The sequence below is a fragment of the Eschrichtius robustus genome, chromosome 15 (assembly GCF_028021215.1).
Source record: "Eschrichtius robustus isolate mEscRob2 chromosome 15, mEscRob2.pri, whole genome shotgun sequence".
NCBI lineage: Eukaryota > Metazoa > Chordata > Mammalia > Artiodactyla > Eschrichtiidae > Eschrichtius > Eschrichtius robustus.
In genome coordinates, this window is record NC_090838.1 from 87,725,016 (window position 1) to 87,751,099 (window position 26,084).

The 26,084-nt window shown below is 36.5% G+C and overlaps 1 protein-coding gene across 2 annotated transcripts in view; it reads right to left on the reverse strand.

Moving 5' to 3' along the window:
• Positions 1 to 26,084, reverse strand: part of MGAT4A (alpha-1,3-mannosyl-glycoprotein 4-beta-N-acetylglucosaminyltransferase A) — a 110,920-nt gene that overhangs the window by 26,243 nt on the left and 58,593 nt on the right. For both annotated transcript variants that reach the window (XM_068564323.1, XM_068564322.1), the window contains exon 5: positions 17,480 to 17,613. In XM_068564323.1, coding sequence (XP_068420424.1) covers positions 17,480 to 17,613 — 134 coding nt within the window. The remainder of the gene's footprint in view (positions 1 to 17,479; positions 17,614 to 26,084) is intronic.

Consider the following 26,084-nt stretch of genomic DNA (forward strand, 5'->3'; position numbering starts at 1 on the left):
ACCTGGTATCAGCCAAGGGAGTGATTGTGGGGCTCCTCTGAAGAAAGTAAACATGTAACTGGCCTAGAAACACACAGCCAAGCCAGTCTTTGTCCCCATTTGGGCCTCTACTTGCCTCTCCCCAACTCTTAAATGTTGGCCATAAGACAGGCAGTCTCTGAGATATTGGGGGCTTCATTGCTTTAAATTAAAAAAACGCTTTTTCCTGCAATCTTTTTTTTTTTTTCTTTATTGGAGTATAATTGCTTCACAATGGTGTGTTAGTTTCTGCTTTATAACAAAGTGAATCAGCTATACACATACATATATCCCCATATCTCCTCCCTCCCGCATCTCCCTCCCTCCCACCCTCCCCATCCCACCCCCCAGGCGGTCACAATCCTGCAATCTTTTTTAAAGGTCTGTGGAGACTTTTTAAAAGGTACTATTTTTGTTTTTATTTCCATTTCTCTAGGAGGTGGGTCAAAAAGGATCTTGCTGTGATTTATGTCCTAGAGTGTTCTGCCTATGTTTTCCTCTAAGAGTTTGATAGTGTCTGGCCTTACATTTAGGTCTTTAATCCATTCAATTTATCTTTGTGTATGGTGTTAGGAAGTGTTCTAATTTCATTCTTTTATGTGTAGCTGTCCAGTTTTCCCAGCACCACAAAAATAAACAAATGGGACCTAATGAAACTTAAAAGCTTTTGTACAGTGAAGGAAAGCATAAACAAGACGAAAAGACAACCCTCAGAATGGGAGAAAATATTTGCAAATGAAGCAACTGACAAAGGATTAATCTCTAAAATATACAAGCAGCTCATGCAGCTCAATATCAAAAAAAACAAACAACCCAATCCCAAAATGGACAGAAGACCAAAATAGACATTTCTCCAAAGAAGATATACAGATTGCCAACGAACACATGAAAGGATGCTCAACATCATTAATCATTAGAGAAATGCAAATCAAAACTACAATGAGATATCATCCCACACTGGTCAGAATGGCCATCATCAAAAAATCTACAAACAATCAATGCTGGAGAGGGTGTGGAGAAAAGGGAACGCTCTTGCGTTGGTGGGAATGTAAATTGATACAGCCACTATGGAGAACAGTATGGAGGTTCCTTAAAAAACTAAAAATAGAACTACCATACGACCCAGCAATCCCACTACTTGGCATATACCCTGAGAAAACCATAATTCAAAAAGAGTCGTGTACCACAATGTTCATTGCAGCACTATTTACAATAGCCAGGACATGGAAGCAACCTAAGTGTCCATCAATAGGTGAATGGATAAAGAAGATGTGGCACATATATACAATGGAATATTACTCAGTCATAAAAAGAAACGAAACTGAGTTATTTGTAGTGAGGTGGATGGACCTAGAGTCATACAGAGTGAAGTAAGTCAGAAAGAGAAAAACAAATACCGTATGCTAACACATATATATGGAATCTAAAAAAAAAAAAAAGTTCTGAAGAACCTAGTGGCAGGACAGGAATAAAGACGCAGACGTAGAGAATGGACTTGAGGACATAGGGAGGGGGAAGTGTAAGCTGGGACGAAGTGAGAGAGTGGCATGGACTTATATATACTACCAAATGTAAAATTGCTAGTGGGAAGCAGCCGCATAGCACAGAGAGATCAGCTCAGTGCTTTGTGACCACCTAGAGGGTTGGGATAGGGAGGGAGACGCAAGAGGGAAGAGATATGGGGATGTATGTATATGTATAACTGATTCACTTCGTTATAAAGCAGAAACTAACACACCATTGTAAAGCAGTTATACTCCAATAAAGATATTTAAAAAAAAAAAGGTAATATTGTCCTCCAATTCTGAGAATATATCCGTGAATCTATAAATGAGATATGTATATTCTTAGGGTATGTGAGTGATAATGATTGGGACAGGTGGGAAAAAGAGTAGACATACATAGTGAAAGAAGAAAGAGCATTCCCCCCACCCCCGAAGAAATCAAGTCTTCTTCACGGTTAAGTAAAATTAAATTTTTTTAATTAAAACTAAAAGATTTATTAATACATACTGCAACATGAATGAACCTTGAAAACACTATGCTAAGTGAAAGAAGCCAGTCACAAAGGACCACACATTTTATAATTGCAGTTATATAAAATGTCCAGTATTTTTTAAAAATCTATAGAGACAGGAAGTAGATTAGTGGTTGTCTAGGGCTGGGGAGAGAGCAGTATTAATGGGTAATGGCTAAGGGGTGCAGAAATTTCTCTTTGAGGTGATGAAAATCTTCCAGAAATTGATTGAGATGGTGGCTACAGAACTCTGACTTTAAATAGGTGAGTTGTATGTTATATGAATTCCAAAAATAAATAAATAAATAATCAAAAACACAAAAACTAAGAGATAGAAAAAAGTTAAATGTAAAAAAAAAGTATTTCAGATTGTGCATACAGAACTATGGGTCAAGCGGCTTCTCTTAGGGATGTATAAGGAAAAGTTTAAGAAGCATAAAAGCAGGTTCAAGTAAGTCACTAATACTGACACCAATTCATCAGCATAGAGTCATACACACGTAACAATTCATCAACATATACACTTGGCTTAAGAATCAATTTTTCCAGTGGTGTATAAATTAGATGAAATGACAGTAATAAATTCCAATCTTTACTTTAAATCAATAATTTATAAAGTCCAAATGGAAAAGAAATAATTCTTTGCCAAATGTCACGGCAGTCAGGAAACTGTAACAAAGTCATACGATTTCAGGGAAACTTTCAATTAAAATCAATATATAAAATAACACATCACTTTTGAATATGCTATAGCTGTCGTGTTCAGTAATACTGCAAAGAATATGTGAAATAGAAATCTGAGTGAAAAGATACTTTCAGAAATAAATTACAGAAATTTATTTCTAATAGCCCAAAGAATAAAACAGAAAGTTAGAGGCAACCTCCTATGAAAGATAAACAAACGTTACAAATGTCAGAAACTTTTAACAGTTACCAGTTGTAAAACAGTTACCCAGATGAAAAAGAAGGAAGAAATTTTAAGCACTAGATCAGAAAAGAACATAAAATTAAAAGGACTGAATTTTAAATAACTTGAAGGTAAAAACTGATTTTTAAAAATGTCCTTTATATGTAAATTTACTATCTTCTTTCCAATCATTTCATTCCACAAATATTTACTTGGTGTCTACACCATAAGCGGGGATATTTATATCCGTATCATATCCGTATCATCAAGCTCTGAGTTTAGATTAGCAAATAAAATAGACAAGATCTCTGCCTTGTGAAATTTAAAATTTGTGGAAGATGCAGTCCATAAAGAAAACCAAAATTATATATATATATATATATATATATATATTTATAACTGAATATTTATTAAGTGCTATATAACTAGTATGCAATAATAGACAAAAGCAAGCAACCTATTTACACAGGATAGTCAAAGAAAGTCTGAAGATTTGACATCTGAGCCCAAATCTGATACATATTTCTACTCAAATCGACAAAAATAAACAGAAAATACTAAAAGGAATAATGTAAATTAATTGATATGTTAATTAGGGCTTTGCCTCTGCCCTTAGACAGGGTATGTGCAAGATAATCCACTGGAATAGATCATAGTGTAAAATTTTCTATTTTGCATATATTTTAGAGGGTATAATATGCTATTATTATACACATGTACAGACTGGGGGCTGCTGCCCAATGCGATACTGAGCAGGAAAGCTGGGCTTGCACTGCTGTACTGGAAAAGACAAGTCCTGGTGAGACAGGAAGGCTGAATTAGCCAAACAGGCCACCAAGCGGTCACTGGAAATAGGCCATAAAAATAAGGATGATATCCACCACCTTTGCTGGTTATCTTCTAAATAACCTCTGACGGCTTTATATCACTCGGTTGATAGCTCTGTTCCAAGTCTTCCCCATCCTGTTCCTAGTGGCTAAATTTTCTTCTAGTTATGGGTCGCTTTTTGGGGGCCTCCTTGGCATACTGGTTAACAACAACAATTTTTTATTTGATACTGGACATTACAAATGGACACTGCTGAGTGTCTTGATTTTGTTGTCTTCTTTCAGAAAGCGCTGAGCTTTATTCCAGCAGGAGTTATCTGTGGATCGGTTGATCCTTAAAGGCCTCTAAGCTTTGCTGGGGTGGGCTGAGAATAACCACTTCAAGGATGACCACTTCCTTGGGCGTCTCCACTGAACGTCCTGGGTTATCACCAGGGGCTCACCGTTCCGGCTGGTCAACCTCATCCTACGTGAGCAACGGGATATGGTCAGGTTACAGCTCCCTGATCATCCTTTTTCCAAACCTGTGGAGCTTCACCCTGTGTATGTGGGTCCCCATCCAACAAAGACTCAAAGGCACCATCATCTTCTGTGCAGCGTCTCTGTTCTGCAATTTCCAGCTGCTCTCTTCGGGATTCCCCTTCCTGCAACGTGATCTGGAAATATCTCCAGGCAGAAAGTTGGGACAATAGTGGTGCTCATTTCTCTCTCTCAGGGAATCACATCCTGCTGTCCACTGTCTGAGAACAACTGGATTGTATATTTTGTCTAGCTTTTTAGTTGCTTATAGCACGAAGGTAAGTCCAGTCCTTATTAACTCCATCATGGCTGGAAGCAGACGTCAGTTTTATATAATAAAGAACCAATGAGAATTCCAGAAAGATAATGGGTACAAGTGACAAATCAAAAGGACTAAAATGACAGGCCTGTGCCAGAATGGGGCTGGCAGCTCATAATAAATTTTGTTTCCCTAGGGGTCCAAGGAAAAGGTATTCCTGTACACCTAGTGCTTGGTTTTTAAGGTTCTTTAAATTCAGTGCAGATGTACCAACAAAGGCTAACAAATACCACAGTTAGCTTGTAGTTTCTAAAATAGTCAAGCTGTTCAAAGATAAGAGTGAGAAAGCGGAAGTTAAAAGGACACACAAGAGAAAAAAAGAAACCTACTTCTTCATTTTCAATATATCTCTCATAGTCTTTCTTCCTTTCCTTCTCCTAACAGTCAGCTGATGCTACAGCAACAGTTCTCAAACTTTTGTGATCAGAACCCATTCAGTTCAAAATATGTTCCTAGTTTGATGACTTCTCACCACCGCCAAGCCTAGCCTGGATTATTACAAGTTTTCTAAGTAGCCTCCTCGCTTCTGCCCTTTCCAAAGCAGCCACTGTGATCCTTTTAAAAGGTGAGCTATACCAAAAATGCATAACTGCAATCTAATCATGAGAAAACATGAGACAGACCCAAATTGAGACATTCCACAAAATAACTGACTAGTACTCATGAAAAGTCTCCGAGTTCATGAAACACAAGAAAAGACTGAGGAACTGTCTAAGATAGGAGGAAATTGGACTTCCCGGGTGGCACAATGGTTAAGAATCTGCCTGCCAATGCAGGGGACACGGGTTTGAGCCCTGGTCTGGGAAGATCCCACATGCCGCGGAGCAACTAAGCCCGTGCACCACAACTACTGAGCCTGCGCTCTAGAGCCCGCAAGCCACAATTACTGAGCCCACGTGCCACAACTACTGAAGCCCGCACGCCTAGAGCCTGTGCTCCGCAACAAGAAGCCACCACAATGAGAAGCCTGCGCAACGCAACAAAGAGTAGCCCCCGCTCACCACAACTAGAGAAAGCCCATGTGCAGCAACGAAGACCCAACACAGCCAAAAATAAATAAATAAATTTAAAAAAAAAAGATAGGAGGAAATAAAGGAATCAGAACAACTAAATGCGGTGTGATATTTTGGATTGTACACTGGAACAGACAAATGACCTTAGGTGGAAAAATGTGGAATGTGAATAATGTCTACAGTTTGGCTAATAGTATTATATCAATGTTCATTCCCTGGTCTTGATTATTTGGCTACATAAGTTGTTAACATCAGAGCAGTGAAGGGAATACTCTGCATTACTTCTGCAACTTTTCTGTAAATCTAAGTTATTTCAAAATAAAGTTTTTTAAAGTGCCTTCAAAGAAAAAAAAACGTAAGTAAAGTGTCTTCTCTACTTGAAACCCTCAAATGGCTTTCCAGATTAGCAGTTCACAAGACAGACCCACTCCCTGTTTTCATAAAGTAAAATTTTATTGGAACACAACCCCATCCTTTCATTTACATATTGTTTCTGGTGTTTTCGGGGCTACAACAGCAGAGTTGAACAGCTGCAACAGAGACTGTATGGCCTGCAAAGCCTAAAATATTTGTCATGTGGCCCTTTACAAAAAAACTTTGCCACAGTTCCCTGACTGAGGGTAAAAGCAAAGTTCTCACGATGACCTGTAATGTCCTCAGTGATCTGGCCCAACCTACTCCTCCTCTGCCGACCTCCTACTGCTAAGCCCCTCACCTTTTCTGCTCCAGCCACACAGGCCTCTCCTTGCTGTTTCACAAAATGTGCCCAGCAATGCTCTCACCTGAGGGCCTTGGCACATGCTGTTAGTCTGCTTGGACTGTGCAACTCTTGCAACCTTCAGGTCTCTGCCCGAATGTCCTGACCACTCTAATAAACCATCCCTTGGCAACCCTGAACTCCCTTTCTTGTTTACTCTGATTTATTCTCCACAGCATTCTCTACCATCTAACACATCATATATTTGTTTTTTATCTGTCCTTCTCTACAATGTAAGTTTCATGGGGCAGAGGCTTTGTTTTATTCGATGATATGCCTAACACTTACTGCTGCTTCAGTAAATATCTGTTGAATTACAAGCAAGTTTTATAGGATATTATATATATACATATACATATATATGTGTATATGTTTTTATATATATATTTTTTTTTCTTCTTGACTGGCATTTCTGTGATTTATAACCAATGCATAAGTAAACATCTTAAAATATACCTTCTAAAACAATTACAGGCCAAAAGTACTACTGAAGCACCAAGACAGTAATCTGTGATTTAAAATCAAGAATAGAAACAACTAATAACTAGACAGATAATCAGCAAGTCTGCAGAAGGCTTGAACAACACTATCAACCAACTTGACCTAACAGGCATCTATAAAACACTCCTCTCGACAACAGTAGAATCCATTCTTTTTAAACCACACGGAACCTCATCAGGGTAGACCATACACAAGTCCATAAACAAGTATTTATAAATTTAAAAGGTCTGAAATCATGCAAAGTTTGTTCTCTGACTACAATGGAGCTGAATTAGAAATCAAACAAGAGAAGGAAGTTTGGGAAATACACAAACAGATAAAAATTAAACAACACATTTCTAAATAAACCATGAGTAAAAGAATTACAAGGGGATTTAGAAAGTATTTTGATCTGAATGAAAATTAAAACTTGACATACCAAAATTTATGGGAAGCAGCTAAACTGGTACTCAGAAGGGAGATTTAGAGCTTTAAACTGCCTATATTAGGAAAAGAAACTCTCCAACCAATAATCTAAGCGTTCACCTTAAAAACCTAGAAAAAGAAAAGTAAACCAAACTAAGAGTAAGCAGAAGGAAGCAAACAGTAAAGAGTGGAAATTAATGAAATAGAAAAATAGAGAAATGATAAACAACAAGGTCCTACCATATAGCACAGGAAACTATATTCAATATCCTCTGATAAACCATAATGGAAAAAAATATGAAAAAATGTATATATATGTCTAACTGAGTCACTTTGCTGTACAGCAGTAATTAACACATTGTAATTCAACTACAGTTCAATAAAAAAATTTGAATAAATAATGAAAAACAGAGAAATGATGAAGTTAATAAAACTAAAAGTTTGTTCTTTGACAAGATCCAAAAAAAATGATAATCAACTGAATAGTATCACCAGAAGTTTTTCTGCTTTACCTGATGGCCAGCCAGCTGGAGCTGAAAGACCTTAAAGATCTCACTGGGGGAGCAAGTGGGGAAGAGAAAGAAAGGAAAATGGGGGTAGGGGTAGGAAGAATGAAGACAAGAGACTGCTGTTTAGCAAATTAACCTTGAGGAACTATTGGACTCTTAGTCATGTGCATATATAGCTAATAAATATTTTTTTCAAAAGGAAAAACAAAGACAAGGCTACAGAAAAAAATATTCCTGTGTAATGCCAGACTACAAGTTAAGGGCACGATCCACTGTCTAATGGATTTTTTTAAAGATTTTTAATATCCTTCAGTACCTTCCTCACTTTAGTTCAACGAGTAAAAGAATACTTAGAATGAAATCTGTTCTTTTGCCTCTATTAAAAAAGATGACAAAAAGGTAAGTATGAGAGTTTGAGAAAACATAAGTACAGAGAGGGCGACTGTTTCTGAGGCTACTGGACTTCTCAGGTGCTTTGGGGTAGAAAAAAGTTCCAAAGCATTCAGGTAACTAAGCCCTGGCTGAAAGCACCACTAAAGGGTCTAACCAGAAAAGACTAAACCACTCATTCAGAGTTCACCCAGGAACACAGCACTGACATTACACACGGTCACCAATGAGAAACAGTTACGAAACCACAAACCCCATTTTCAGTAAGACCAAAATTCATAACCAAAATTCTCAAACTCAAAAGGAACCCAGTTTGGTTCCAATAACCCGAGGTAATGTGCAGAATCGTGCAGAGTAGTTATAGTTGCAGGAAGCAGCCCGACTCTGTGGCAGCTACAGAGACATGGTCTGATCAAGGAAGAAAAAAAAACAACAAAAAACACATACACACACACACACACACACACACACACACACAGTTAGTCTGGTACACTACTCTGTCCCTCCTTCAAGGACGATTCATAAAAAAGGAACCAACACAGCAACTACAGAAAAACATAAGAAAAAAAGGAGAGCTTCAACAAAACCTATGAACAAAAACAACAAAAGCTACACTTGATACCAACAGAACAGGTGAGAAATTGTGACCAAATATTTCCTCAGTAATTGAAAAGAAGAAACACCCCATTGAAGCAGTTGCTGTTGTGAAGCAATTCCAGATAGCAGAAATGATTGTAATAATTTTAAAATATACATGGAAATGCAAAAGATCTAAAATATCTAAAGCAATCTTGAAAAGAACAAAGTTGGAGGACTTAATCCTACCTGTCTTCAATACTTCAAAGCTATAGTAATCAAGATAGTGAGGAATTTGCGTAAGGATCAACACACAGATTAATGGAACGGAACAGAAAAAAGACCCACACTTATAGGGTCACTGGATTTTCAACAAAAGCACCGAAGCAATCCAATGGGGAAAGGAAAGTGTTTCAATAACTGATTATGGGAGAAAATGACATCTATATAAAAAACAGTGAACTTTAACATGACCAAAAATTAACTTGAGACAGATCACAGACCTAATGCACAAGTTAAAACATGAGCTTTCAGAGAAGAAAATCTTTATGATTTGGGGGTAAGCAAGGGTTTCTCAGGTCATGGAGAGCAAGTGTCATAAAAGGCAATACTGACAAATTAGACTTCATCAAAATTAAGAACTTCTGCTCGCCAAGACAAGGCAAAAACATGAATAGACTTCCACAGATTGGGAGAAAATATTCACCAAAATATATATTTGACAAAAGAATGGTATCCAGTATACACAAAGAACTCTGAAAAACTCAATACCACCACCACACAATTTTTTTAAACGGGCAGAGTTTTGAAGACATTTTACAATAGAAAATAAAATGGATTAATGGTGGATAGAGATGCGATAAATGAAAATACTAAAACATTGGTAGAATCTAGGTAGGATGTAAACAGGTTTTACTGTAAAATTCTTTCAATTTTGTTGTATGTCTTAAAATTTTCATAATAAAAAATACCATTCAAAAGTCCTTTCTTGAAATTAAAGAAGACTCGACTCTATACCTAAAGAACATATCCTGTGCCAGGGAAAAATGATCTACAATGGTTAAAATCAAGACATAGTATACCAAAATCACTAGGCTTTAAAGATACAAAAAGAATCTTTTGGGCAACCAGGCAAAATATGGATTTCTTACAGCAAAAAATAAGAAGATGGAAGGTCACCTGGCTAGCTTCAGCAATAGCACTATACCATGCCCCCATCCTCTGGAAAAAAAAAAAAAAAAGGGAAAAGAAAACAAGAAAAGGAAATGTAACTGAAGGTTTCTATACCCAAGCAAATATAAAGGCAGAAGATAACATTTTTGATCACATAGGACCTCAGGGAAAATTGCTCACATGGACCTTTATTGAGGAAAATTAGAAAATGAACTTTTAATCAATAGGTTTAAGTAGGTTATCAATTGAGAATGTACTTTATGTTTATTTAGGATTAAGCAAGTAAGTAAATATATTGTGAATAATGAGGACCTAGTTTCTCACCGTTGGAGAAAAGAGTTAAAATTAAGGAATGGGGGAGGCTAGAATGAACCCTGTGGTATTGGGTTGGACCTACAAATCGATGCACACCGGACTTACATAGATGTATATATGTGTGCATGCATGTGTATGTATGAATACATGTATTTCCTAGCTCTGCCCACTGAAAAGGTCAGAAGCAGTGATCCCTCGGGAACAAGGAGCACATCTTGAACCCAGGCCTTGGTTTCTATTACCATTCTCCAATAAAAGGAACCAGGTTCCTTGGGGATATAGTTGATTCTAGGACAGGGGCAGGGAAAATACAAGATAAACCTAGAACATCTTATATTGCTAGAAAATAAGAAAAAATGATGGGGCATATTGAAAGGAGAGAGTAGCCAACTCAAAGAGCTCCCAATGGCCAAATTTGGGATAATTTGAGCAACAAAGTAAAAAATTTACAGTAATATCCACAACTCCACACTGACATAAATAACTGAGAAAATAAATGAAATCGGGGAAAAGGATAGATCTTCCTTATAGCTGAGTTCCAATTAATAAATCATACAATTGTAATTATAGTAATGATAGTACAATAAATGTGCAATAGTAATTACTGCAGGCAAGAATCATCAAGGATGCTAAATCAGCTGGCAAAAACTTATGATGAGAAACAGGATATTTGCATGATCTCCAAGTATCACCCCACAAGACAGCTACAAGGTACATACAGAAAAGGAGAATATTTACAGTAGAGAAATCTGGCAGATGCCATCTCAATCAAGTGATGAAAGTTAACATTGCTGGTAATGAGATATATCAACATCATCTAAACACGAGGCTCTGAAAAAGAATACATCACTTCTATGGTGTTCTTACTAAAAATGCACAACCTGAATTTAATCATAAAGAAATATCAAACAATCCCAAACTGAATGACATGCCACAAAATAACCAGTGTTCTTCAAAAGTGTCAAGGTCATAAAAGGACATTAGTGGGATATTTGGAGAAATCTAAATAAGGTGTGTTGATTAGTTAATAATATAGTTTCAATGTTAATTTCCTGCTGTTGATAATTACATTATGGTCATGTAAGATGCTAGCATTTGGGGAGATTGGCTGAAGGGTACTTGGGAACTCTGTACAACTTTTGCAATTTTCTTGTAAGTCAAAAATGATTTCAAAATAGTTTTAAAAAATGAATGTGAAACTTTCTCAAAAAATAAATAACCAATCCAGAAAACAAAAAGCCCCTACCAATAAGAAAGTTTAAAAACTCTCTTGACCATCTCCTTGGTCAAAGAGGAAACACAAACCAAAATCATGGACAGGACAAGGTAGGGGTAGGGGATTAAGAGGTACAAACTATCAATACTATGTATAAAATAAATAAGCTACAAGGATATAATGAACAGCACAAGGAATGTAACCAATATTTTATAATAACTTTAAATGGAGTATAATCTATAAAAATATTGAATCACTATGTTGTACACCTGAAACTATAATACTGTAAATAAACTATACTTCAATTTAAAAAAAATCATGGACTAATAAGAATTTAAACATTTCACGTCAGAACTTATGGGATATAGCTAACACAGTACTCAGAAGAAAATTTATATTAGTTCTTATATTAGCAAAAGGAAATAAATAAATAGCAAATAATAAATAAATCAATTTAGCATTTGGGTCAAGATGTTTGAAAAGTATAAAATGGAACCAACAAAACCAGAAAAAATTAATAATGTTAAAAGCAGACATTAACAAATTAGAAAACAAAAAAAGGGAAATAATAAAAAAAACCCAAAAGATGGTTTGGGGGATAATAAATAAAAACAGATCCACTAGCTAACCTATCAAAAAGGGGGAGGGCGCACAAATACAAACACATAAACAAAGAAATCAGAAATAACCACAAAAAGAACAAAAGTTAACTTTGCTCCACTCTATATAAAGCAAATTTTAAAACTTTGATAAAATGAACCACTTTCTAGGAAGATATTTTATCAAAATTGACAAGAAATCTAAGTAGCTCTTAATGTTCCAATATGAAAAGTTAGTATTATACCATCTATGTAGAAATGAGGAGAAAAAAAATATATCCACACATATACCCATTAAATATCACTGAATGGGTACAACCACCATTAACAGGCGAGGGGACAGCCTTGGAGGAGAGACTTTTCAAGGTATACAACACACACATTTATAATTTTTAAACCATGTGATCCCATTACCTATCCAAAAACTTAAATAAGTGGGAAATAATTTTCCCTTGTAAATAAAATACGTAACAATAAATAAAAATAAAAAATAAAAACTCCACAGCAATTTGATCAATTCTCTCTGGTTATTCAATTTCTGTATTCACTTACAAATGTACCTGCTCTGCAAATCCTGCCCATAGGCCTGCTAACCAACTAGTACTGTTAACCCAATTTAAACCAAAGAATTTAAAGACGGCATAGTAAAGGCCTCTGCCACTCTGACTGTAAAACACAAACTAGAATATGTATGACAGTAATACCTAAAAGTGAATAAAAAGGAAAGCTGTTCTCATGCCAAATACTAAACACTCCAAGAAGCCAGAAATTCTCTAAACTCAGTTTTTCAGAGACTACTTCTAGGTGTTTTTCCAACGTGATAAATTTGTTATTTCATTATAGAATCTCCACTTGAATTCTATCATTTAGGAACTTAAAAATTAAATATGGCCTTTGGATTGTTTCTAGGCAAACTGCAGAAATAATGTGAATACACAGAATGATATGAAAGATAGGCTATCTCAAGTTCTTCTTCCAAATTCCCAGCAATCTTTGTGGTTATCATTAACATAACCTGGGTGTTACGGTTTAGGCAAAATTCTGGCTGAAACCCACTTCAAAAACTCATTTCGTCTCTTCCTTTCACTTCGAATAGTATTTAGTCATCTACCCCTGTGCCTCCATGTTGATTGCCTGTGGCGGTTATGTAGCAATTCAGGTATTTTTGAAGATACAACCTGTATTGGTCAGGATCTCAGTTGCAACCAACAGAAACTGACTCACGCAGAATAGTCAGAAAAGCAATTTACTGAAAAATGATTGGTTAGAACTTATAGAACCTCCAGTTAGGCTGAGGAAGCAGGCTAGGAAGGTGACAGAAATAACCCTGGACCACAGCCAAAAATCAGAGAATGCTCCTAATGCCACAGCCTGCAAAAAAGCCCTCACCGTCAGTCCTCGATGCTCTGGACACTGCCCCCTGTGGCCCCTGGAGACGACACCACCGCCACCATCACCAGAATGGACTGTCCGCGATCCCTGCTTCCTTAGAAAATGTATTTCTGCGGGCGTACAGAAATAGAAACTGATCCTGTATCCAGCCACCTTGATAAACTTCCCTATTATTTCTAACAATCTGTCTGTTTTAGAGGGGGTTTCCTGTGTCATCTGAAAACAGTGAAGGTCCATTCAAAGTCCAGGAAAGGAAAACCCCACATGGCTGAGCCCAGGTCACATGCCTGAAAACTGGTTAAGCAAATATCTGGCATTTTTAGTTTCCATAGTGAGAGGAAGACACCTCTTCCCACCAAGCTTCATAAAATGGGGAATTCTCCAGATATAAGAATGGGACAGAAAAAACAATTTTTGGTAAAATTCAGAGTACATTGTAGGAAAACATTCTATCAGAAATGATCATGACAGAAATAACAGAAATAATTATATAAAATAATAAGAAATATTATAAATTAATAATCAAATATATAACATAAAAAAATAAGGAGGCATACGGACACCCAAGGATCATTAGGATACAAAAATAATCATTATATTCTAAGTAAAAGTAAACACAAGAATGATACAATCTTAAAATGTGAACACCACACTTGGATTATCTCATGGATCCTTCAGAGCAGGTGGAATTCATTCCTCTCCATTCCTCCTGTAATTCCAGAATACAGTCAGTGAACTTTAAATAACGTATCAACAGCCAAGTGTTCAAAACCTTGAATGTTCTGTAAATGTCTCATCATATAAGACCAATGGACCCCTAAAGGAAAAATCATCAGAGAGGAGCAAAGAACTAGAAACACAGCAAATAATTACTTTTCTGTCTCTCTCCTCTCCTCCCTGAGGGGCATCTTATGGTTCTCCCTTCAAAGAAAAAAAAAAAAAATACAAAGAACAGAAACTCAAACAAGAGTGAAGAGACTATGATCTCCTTTACTGTCTATGTGTATTCTTGTCCAGTTTTTTCATTCTTAATTTTCTCCTCACATGTTAAAGTGGACCTGAGGTAATTCATACTTTTACAAAAGCTGAAAATATTTGCAAAAGATAAATTACTTTGGCCTATTTACTCTAGATTAATTTCAAGTGGGAGAGTGGGGAGAGTTTCATAAAAGGGATGAGCGGGGGCCCGAAGGAGGAATAAGAAAGAGAAAGGAAGAGGCAATGTTTCGGGCTGAGGAATAACACAAACAGAACTGAGAACATCCAAGGTCTATTCAATGAGCTGAGAGCAGAATGACTACAGCCCAGACCTACTAACACTATGATGTAAAGAGCCTTTAATAAACAGACGGGAAACCTGGAAGAGAAGCAGTTTGGGGAAACCAGACTAATTTAGTTATGGACAGATTAAGAGTTGCCCATGAAATACTTCAAATAATGTTATCAAGTAGGCAGTTGGAAATAGAGACTCGGGAAGAGGCTAGAGATCTAGATTAGGAACCATCCCACACGTAGATCACGGTCAAAGCCGCAGAACAGGCACTTGGCACTAGTGTTAAATGAGCCCCAGGCTACCAGACACTTCGGTGAAAACTCCTAATCAAACGTAGAACCAAATGTGGTGATTAATAATTTTAGATTGCCTAAAGGCAATGCAATGAATTCTGTAAACTAATTCTTCTGTTCAGAACAGATTTTCTTTCAAATACTGAAATTCTATATAGACACATATACAAACACTGCAGTTCAGGAGAGAAGTCCTCCGAGATCAGAACACTGCTGACCCCTGGGCTGCATTTTCAGTTTACAGCGTCTCTCCATGTACGATCTCACTGCATCTCCCTGCAGCAGGGCTGAGCTCACAAGGCTCAGTGGCACTATTCTCCTTTTAGACATGAACAAACTGAGGCTGAAAGAGAAAACGACCCGCTCAAGTGGCAGAATCCAGACCCTGAACACAGGTCATGTGACTCCAAACCCAGTGTTATTACATCTGAGTGATCAGAGAAATGGCTACAGCAAGAGGGTCTTGAATCTTCATGCAGCTAATCTCTGTCTATAGGCTGAATACTATTTTTCAAGTGCATAAGGAGGATTTTTCATTTTGTAGTTTTTAATTTTTAAGGCTTTTTTTCTTATAAAAATCAATACACGCTCATTGCAAAAAAGTTGTAATTTTACAAAACTGTATGGTATCTCCCCAAAATCTCAACTCTCAAGGTATCTGCTACAAATAGTTTCGAGTCTATTCCACAAGACCATTTTCTCTATTTATTTTATCAATGCACATTAGGAGCTGTATAAATGTGTCACGTGCTGGAATATATTTACATACTTGCAAATGTTTCCACTGGATCGATTTTTAGAAGCAGAATGTTGGGTCACAGAGGAAACTTGACATTTTAACAGCTATTGCCAAACTGCTTTCCAAAGAGGCGGTACCAATTTCTACTGACATACAATATGTGACTGACAAATCTGATTACTTAAAATGTAAAATTTCTACAACAAACAAAAAACATCATAAACGAAGTTCATGCAAAAAACAAACTGAACAAGAGTTAAAGAGTTAATGTCAAAGAGTTAATTCCTCTCATATATGAAAATTTCTTACAAATAAAAAATTACAAATTAAAAAAATGAGCAAAGGCTATAAAAATAAGTATAAATACAAATGGTCAAAATATATATAAACCAACATTTAATCCCATTCAGTAAACAAATCCAAATTAAACAAAAGCAATGTATTATTTTTACCCATCAAATTGGCCAAAATAAATTGAAAGACTAATATATCTCGCAGAGCATGGGGACAGGGAACCAAGCTCTCTCGCAGACTGCTGGAAAAAGGATATTAATGGCTCAACTTCTGTAGAGCGTCTTGCCCAGGTGTGAACATTTAATGTATGTGGACTCTACCCAGCAATTCCATTTTTAGGAATTGATCCCACATCAGTAACCAGATAAGTGCACAACCATTTATTTACAGTAATGCTCAATACAATGCTGAAAAGAATAGCAAAAGTGTGGAAACAGTCTCAATCGGTCTGTCAATCAGAAATTAAATAAAGTATGATAAAACCATACAGTGGAATGTAATATAGCCATAACAATGATGGTGTGATAGCTATTCACTTTACCATGGGAAAATGTCCATGATATTAAGAAATATACAGAACAATTCCATTTATACATATGTATACAGCCATAGGAAAAATTTCTTAAGATATATGTATTTCAGAATAGCAATAGTAGTTATATCTACATGGAGGAATTACAGGTAATTTTTCAATATACATTTCTGTAATTGTTTTGAACAATATACATGTGTTTACTTTTTATATTAAAGAAGACACAAGAAAATTTTCATTAAAAAAAAAAAAAAAAGACAGGAAACACTGAAAAGTTGGGAATCAGTGGGCCAGAACCAGATGAGGTTATAAATCTTCTCACATTCTGAAATTCTATATAATAATTAAGGAAATATTTACTCTAGGGTGCTTTTTCATCATTTAAAAAAAACTCCTCAAGATTTATTCTTTCCCCATATCTTTTGAGGAGACTAAAATATAAGCAATATAATAATTATCATTAACATGATATTTGACTTTTTAAATAATAATGTGGCTGCATCTTGGGAGTACAGAGAAGGGGTAGAGAGAATAAAGAGATGATAAAACCCCAGCCTACACTAAACCTTTCTCAGGTTTCAAAACTCCCAAAGAACATCAATGCAAATCTCCAAATTCAGGTCCTAGAGCCAGAAATGGGGACTCACTGTTCATAAAGATCTATGAATATAATATTATCCTATTAACAAGATATTACCATTCCTGGATTGTAACTGCACAAGAGAAGTTAAGGCAAACACAAGTTAAACTTACATTTAACTATCAGATGGAATATACTACCTAAACTTTACTCATCACATTTTATAAAAAAGGTTTATAAAAGCATTATTCAAAATATGGTTTCAACTCTTAAAGATTATATGTGGTAAAAAAAGAGCAACAATTAAATAATTACCTCTCCTATGAAGACTACTATAACACAGTCCAACTTCTCTTCAGGATACAGATTATCAATAAGGGAATGAAGAGTTTCTATGAGGTAAGATTTAACTTCTCTCTTCACTGTGGGAACTCCCATTACTATTGAAACTGAAACAAAATAATGACAGTAATTATATTAAGAGATTTTGCAAAGACAATGCAGAAAAACACCACTGTTTTACAAGTATTATACCCTCTCAAATTGATAGAAATAATTGGGGGATCAAAATATACTACGTTGAAAGAAAAATAATCAAAGAATATGGGGCACACCTATTATACAGTAATTCTTTTCCACATGGCTTCTCCATAAGAAAAAAAATAATGTCAAAGAACTGATAAAGATGAAAGACATTAAACCACGCATTAAAAATGAACAATGGTAAAGTATAAACAACAGATTTTATTATACAACTAAAACTTAGAAACATTAAACACATCTTAAAAATTAAAGTCTCACATGTCATGTATAAGATGTCCTAAGGAGGACACAACATCACTTCTGTGGTTTATCTTCCCAAATTCATAACCTCAATCTAACCATGAAGAAATGTCAGACAAATCCAAATTAGGGGGACACTCCCCAAAGATCAGGAAAGACAGAGAACGGATGAGGAACTGTCCCCGACTGGAGAAGACTAAGGGAACATGACAATTACATGAAATATGGGATCCTGAGTTAGATCCTGCAACAGAATAATTAAATAATAATAATAAAATGATAAACTCTAAGATCTAAGGTTAACAGCATAGCATCAATGTTAATTTCCTGGTTTTGATCATTGTACAATAGCTATATAAGGTGTGAACATTTACGGAAATTGGGTGAGGTATATGGAAACTGTGTACTATTCATGCAACTTTTTTTACATCTAAAATTACAGTCAGTTCTACTATAATGCTTGTTTTGAAATGCAAATTGTTCCTACATGATTAATACATTACAGAACAATTTGAGCATGAAGTCAATTTCACATTTGCTTTTATATAATTTCTCCCCTGGGACAAACACTCACTAGGTGAACATAGAAAACGGTACCCATTTGAACTGAATTCAGAATACTGAACCAAGCCATGTAGAAATACCCAAAATGCACAGCTGCCTCAGTTCACTGCATGCTGTGAACCACAGCTATCTACACCTGGTGTTACAACTTTCTGCCAGATTTCAGTCAATCCGCTTTGTACCACTTCACAAAAAGCTTCCAAGCTGCAGTCCTTCTGAAGCTCACTTTAACAAGCAAACCTCAAGTCTTTTTCAAGGTAGAACACCATATTTATTGTAGTATTTATGCATTTCTCCATCATTTAATACGTGCAAAATTGTGCCACTGCTTTTATTAGCTTATCTTTTCTTTATGTGTAACTGACAAAGCTTTTGAGTGTTGTGATCCTAACCCCATTTTTCTTTTATTGCACAATTTTGCATAGCACAGTAATATTTAGGAACACACATGTTATATTAGAGTACTTCACAGTTAGTTTTTAAATGTAATATCTTTAAAAGTCTTAGGGACTTCCCTGATGGTACAGTGGTTGAGACTCCGTGCTTCCACTGCACGAGGCACGGGTTCAACCCCTGGTGAGGGAACTAAGATCCCACATGCTGCGCAGCGTGGCCAAAAAATTTTAAAAATAAAAACATAAAATAAAAAAGTCTTAGTATCCTAAGTGTTACAGATCAGTAGAAAAGTATTTTGCAAAAGTTAAAATTAAGTCTTAATTATGTAACACTTTATTGGAGATACTACAAAACACTTACAGGTCACAGAATTCTAAAGCTAGAAGGAAGTGTAAAGATCATGGATCCATGATTCTACCACCATGATTCTGCAGTTCTAAGGTCCAAATAGCTTAAGGGAGTCCCCCAAGTTTCCATACCACATTCCTCTCTTCCATTTTGGGATGAAGAGTTTTCAAGGGCTCAAAAAAAAAGATTTGCTATATTTGTTCTGAACATATGCATTGAACACTTATTAAATGCAAGGCATTATTTGAGGTGTTAGGAATGTAACAGCATAGGTAAGGTCCCTGCCATCATGGGACCTTTCTTACATTCTACAAGAGGGAAAAAGATAAATAATTTTAGAGGGTGACATGTAGTGTTATGAATTAAAACATGGCAATATTAGAAAGAGTGGGTGGGGAGGGGGAAGAGGAAGTACCTCTACAGATAGTGCAGTCATGGAAAGACTCTCTGCTATCAACTGAGCTGGTACTTAATGATGAGAAAGAGAAGAGAAAGAAGATGAGGAAACAGCTAGGCGCTGAAGAGAGGATGATCTGAACAGTCAAGCAATAGCAAGAATAGAATGTCTCTAAAGCACAATCAGCCTAGATTCAGAGGAATTAGTTAGGGATCTGATGACATATACCCTTAAATTTAGTTTTAATTCTGAGGGCAAGAGAAAGCCATTGTAAGGTTGTTAAGCAGGGGAGTGACAACATCCAATTTGTAATTTTAAAAGATGACCAAATTTTATGGAGAACAGACAAAAAAGTGTTAACGAGTATAAAAGCATTTTGGAGAGATCAGTTAGGTACTGCAGTAATTTAAGGAAAAGATGGTGGTTTGAATTAGGATGTTTGAAGTTGGAGATGGGTGAGCAGATCTGGAATCCACTGTGGAGACCCTCACCAATGGGGCTTATGGCTGGCAGAGATATGGGAAGGGGAGGGTCAAGGATGACCTGAGTAAGTGGACATGGGATCTTTTACTGAGAATAACACACCTGAGGGGGAAAGTGCTCCCAATCAAGATTTCTGTTTTGACCATGTTACCCTGAGATGCCTAGAGACAGGATGAGTAACCCCGGAAGCAGATTTCCATATACTTTAATCTACCTCAGAATTTTAAAATATTTAGAGTATACATTAAAAGAGTATAAACTATGCTATGAAGCATTTCTATGAAATGTTAACGCATATAACGTTCAAAAACTTTGTTCACAGAAAAAGCAAAATCCATGCTGACTCTAGCATATGCAAAGAAAAATGGCATAAAGTAATAATGCAAATTCTCTATTCCCTACCAGCCTTAGGTTGTTCTGTTTCTGTTTTAAGTTTAGATGGCATGTTTAGAGAAGAAGCCACTTCTCCCAAATAGACTGTTTGGGAGCTGAAATTTAAATTCTTTAGTTCAAACCAAGGCACTCAAGGACTCCAAAAGCACTAAAAAGGAAAGTACTAATTTCGGCTAAATCTACAGAATTAGAGTATCCATGCTAGGGGTAATTCACAAAATACCACAAAAAAAGACAGCTTTTCCTGCCTTCTGGGCATGTTGTAAGGTCCCCTTAGGTTGGGGAGCTGGGGGGAGGGGATGTGACTAGTAACAGACAATGAGTCACCCCCATGTATAACTCACTGCTGAACACATGTAACTGCAGTGTGAAATCCTTCCTGCTCAGTAGAGCCACCGGGAACATTCAATACGGCAAATGCTCCATCAGCCTGGATCTCCTGAGTGGTCAGTGATGTACAAGGCTCCCTGCTAACCCTGATGAATGTGTACTTTAGCAGAAATAAATAAATAAATAAACCTTAAATTACTTAAATTCCTGAGATTTGGCGGTTGTTAGTTACCACCTCATAACCCAGCCTGTCCTGTTTGATACGATTGTTCTTCTATGGTTTATAATGTAGAAAATGAATGTATTCTAAGGGGTCAGAGTTCAGAAGAAAAAATGTCAGCAACATAAACAGTGGGGCCACGTCATCCTTTAAGAAGGAGCAAGGTGGATTGAGGATCCAAACAGAAACAGAGCCCAAGGGCTGGACAGAGTACTTTGTTTCACTGATTCACTGTCCAATACTTCCTATTCAGGTATTAATTGTGCATCTGTAATACATCTGTTACGTACTAGACAATCTAAAACACAGTCATCAGAAAGGTAAGGCCACTGCCTCATGGAGTTTATAATTTGACAGAGCTATATCATCTGTTGTATCAGTTTTTTTCAACTTTCCCAGGAAGTTTTCAAATTCTAGTACTTATTTCCTTTAAAATCAAGAAGAATTTAGGAACAATCTTAATCTGGCATTCTTGATCTTCAATTCCTCAGTCTACCTTCAGTTAAAACTAAATTACTTTCCTTTTTAAATATTTATTGCGGGCTTCCCTGGTGGCACAGTGGTTGAGAATCTGCCTGCCAATGCAGGGGACACGGGTTCGAGCCCTGGTCTGGGAGGATCCCACATGCCGCGGAGCAACTAGGCCCGTGAGCCACAATTACTGAGCCTGCGCGTCTGGAGCCTGTGCTCCGCAACAAGAGAGGCCACGATAGTGAGAGGCTCGTGCACCGTGATGAAGAGTGGCCCCCACTCACCGCAACTAGAGAAAGCCCTCGCACAGAAACAAAGACCCAACACAGCCAAAAATAAATAAATAAATAATAAATATTTATTGCTAGTCAAATATTTTAGCCTATCATGCTTCCTTATGGTTTTAATCAATTATTCCTCATTTCTTCCCTTATGTCCTATGGCAATTTTTTTTTCTCTCCTGCTGCTTAGTTGCACCTTCTCTGTCTCCGTCTTCACCTTTCTCTTTCCTGAAATGAACGGCTAGAGAACCTTGAAGGCTAAGTCCTGGGCCCTAGGTGACTTCATCCATCTCTGTATCCTCAACAACCAGACACTTGCAAACAATGACTCATAAAATTAAATCTAATTCAGATGTCTCTTCTGAGGTCCAGATCTATATCCCACTGCCTATCTTCCACTACAATAACTCAAGATCACCTCCTAACTTATCCAAATTTAATTGATGATCCTCTCTTGCAAACCAATTCTGCAAATCATTTTCTGTTGTCCCCATCTCAATGAAAAGCACTCACCATCCGTCCCAGTTACACGATTCAGAAGCATACGACTTATCTTTGACCACTCCCTCTACCTCAGTCCACAAAGCCAGTCCCTCACTATGTCCTCCCACGCATGTCCCCATGCATTGCAAATGACTCTAAATCCAATTCTTCTTTTCATCTCTACCATCAGTACACCCTAGTCCAAGCTTATCCTCTCTCAAGTGGATCACTGCAACAGCCTCTCATTGGGTCCTTTCCATCTGTTCTTCGCACATCCTCATTCTTCCCATTGCAGCAAATGTGATCCCTGCACAATTTAAATCATATACAGTCATCCTTACTAAGTCCTGCTTAAAACCCTTCACTGGCTTCTTTCTGCTCTTAGGAGAAAAGCCCAAATCCTATAAATGGCCTGCAAAGCCCTACCTTGTCTTGCCCTGACACATCTCTAGCCTCATCTTGTTTCATGCTTCCCCTCACTCTACACATCAATGACAGTGGCCTTCTTTCATTTTCTAGAATATTCCATGATCCCTTCCATCACAAGGCTTTTGTGCTGCTCTTCTCCTTTTCTGAAATACTCTTTTCTCCCATGTGGGAGACAGCATAATTAGGGTTTTGACATCTCAAAGATGCCAAAACCCTAATTCCTGGAACTTGTGACTATATTACCTTATATGCCAAAATGACTCTGCAGATGTGATTAAGGCTCTTGAGATGGAAGACTATCCTGGCTTATCCAAGCAAGCCCAATGTACTCACAAGGGTCCTTAGGAGAGGAAGGCAGGAGAGTCAGAGTGAGAGAAGGTGTGACAATGAAGCAAGAGGGTCAGAGGCAGAGGGAGATTTGAAGATGCTATGCTCTGAAGATGAAAGAAGGGGCCACAAACTAAAGAATGTAGGTGGCCCCTAGGAGCGGAAAAGGCAAGGAAATGGACTCTCCCCTAGAGCTTCCAGAAGGAACACACCCCTGTTGACACACTGATTTTAGGACTTCTGACCTCCAAAACTGTAAGATAATAAGTTTGCATTGTCTCGAGTCACTGGGTTTGTGGTAAGGTGCTACACAGCAGCAACAGGAAACTAATACACCCATATTTACCAGTAAACTACTTATTCCTCTGATCTCAGGTCAAATGTATTTTTCAAGACTTCCCTAAACTCCTTAATTAATAGCCCTTCTATTCACTCTCAAATCATCCTTTATATCACTAATGTTGTAACTGTACAATTATTTATATAACTGACTGACTAATGCATTCTCCTTTAGTAGAATGAAGCTCGCAAGACTAGGAATCATGTCCAGTTTTGTGTAACAAAGCACACAAAAGTGTCCATGGGTTTTTTTTTTTTAACTTCAGCAAATACTTTAAGAACTACCTGCTGTCCTCTACTAATCAGTAATGCCATTTTTGTACGTAACCCGTGGAGGGTCTTTTCTCAGCCATCCTGCTCAGAATGGACCCTTCATCTGAAGGCATGTGTGTTTCTTCAACTCAAAGAAATTTTCTTCTATTATTCGTTTGATTATTTCTCCCCTTCACTCTGTTCTCTCCTTCTGAAATTCCTATTAGGTAGATGTTAGAATGTTTGTCTATCCCAATTCTTTGTGCCCTTTATGTTGCATTCTGGAAGAACTATGCAGCTCAATCTTTCTGATCACTAATTCGATATTCAGCTGCTTATCAGACCTATTTATATGGAAATTTATATGGAAAATTAAATACATACATATGGAAAATTAAATACATAAAAACACAAAGATTTCTAACTGATCCTTTTATAATAGTCACTTATGAGTTGTCCTTTCTCACCCCTCTGAAAATATTTTATGTTTTATTTTTATATTACATTCTGTGTGCTCTACAAGTCATTGAGTCATTCATGATGTTGGTCTTCTTAAGTGTTTGGGAACCCTAGTTGTATAACATGGCCCTTTACCCATCTGTAGTTGCTGTGTCTGTTTACTGCAGCCTGCCTCTGTAAATCTGTGGGAGCATCTGGACGTGGTGTGGATGGGAGTTTTTTGTTCTGGACGTGAGAATTCCAACCCCTCTCCCGAGTGGGTCAGTAGCCGCCTCCAGCACAATTCTCCCTCCTTACCCTTAGGAAGGCTTAGCTGGTCTGAGCGCTGATCCTTAATCAGCCTGACTGCTGAAGAACACAATTCTTAGCAAAAAACCTTTTCTCTGATCTAAAACACTGAAGTTCTTAATATAAAGTGCCTAGATAGGTTTTAGGGCTCCACAAAATCCCAGAAATTACACACAAAATTACTTTTTCTATGTGTATTTTTCTAAGTAGAAGGTTGATAACTTTCCTAAGATAGCCAAAGGGTTCTATTACTCTAAAAATGTTAAGAACCATTGCTGAAAGATTTTTAATGTAACTCTGTGGGTTGTCTGGTTTTTTTCCCCCAAGTTGTCTGCTTTTTCTACCTTTAAAAAACAGTTTCAGCTTAATAAGAATGTTAACCACTGAAAAGCTGGTTGACTAAGATTGTATTATATTTATGATGGATAAAGTCATAAACAAATGAGCTAGAATAAGCATCTTCAAAAAAGAAAGAGAATGTCACATTCATAAAATAAGAAGAGCTAACTATAAAAGAACTTACTAGAGACCTTGGAAGTTTTAAATGACTTTAAAAATACTTTTACTTTCTTTTCATTTGCTTCTTACTCATGAGGAAATAGTCTAAACCAAAAAATGCATGAAATGGCTAAGGCAACTTACCCAAATAGTGATGATTAAAGGAAGAGACACACTATCAACTTCAGAAATAATTAATGATCAATGTTTTAAAGAACATAATTTAGAACATACTACATATCTTATTAGTCTTTGTAATCCAGTATGTACTGTAAAAATAAATATTTCTTGAATCAATAAAGACATGGAAGAATGAGTTAGTCTGAACATAATTTAAGAGTTATCACCTCCATAGGAAAAGGGTATACTTTTAAATGATTCATAAAATAGAAAGATGGCAGAACCAAAAAATGATGAATGTGAAAACTTAAACTTAGAAAATGTTATCAAAAACCAGTAAAATACCTAAGAATCCTATTGAATCAAATGCAGATTGATCAGCTTTTCAAAAACATTATCATAAAGATGCATTTCAATACCTAAGAAGTAAATGATTTTGTCATTTGTTGAAGACTTAGGAGCAAAATAATATTTTTGTCTCTACATCCTAAAATCTACAAAGAAAAGATTAACAAAGTCAAAGTGGAGAAATAAAAAGTATAAGAGAATCATATATAAGTCCCACAAGGAAAACTCAAGAAGCTCTGGTGACTTTAACAAGAAGAGAAAAAAATGCCATAGATTATCTTTTAGGTATTTTGGGAAAAAGATGCAAACCAAATTATTTCTATTATTGCATGAAAGGTTAAATATAAGTGACTATATACTTATATTTCTGTAAGAAAAGTAGGGGCAGACATACGAAAAACTTTCTTGACATGACTGTAAGAGCTATTAATGTTGAAATAAAATACAAGAAAAAAAAGTTATTTCCTTACCTCTCAAATTTTTAAAATAGAAAAGTTTCAAAAGTTTAAACACTGTTTTGCCTGGAGATAGGGCTTGAACTAGATGTCTCATAATCCTTTTGAGCTCTATTACTCTGGTCTTTGGAGAAAAATTTCCAACTCCCTTCAACATGGAGTTTAGAATGACTCCTAAGTTACTATGCACAGATCAAGAACTTTTATTCTTTGACCTTCTGTTTTTTTTTTTTTAACATCTTTATTGGACTATAAT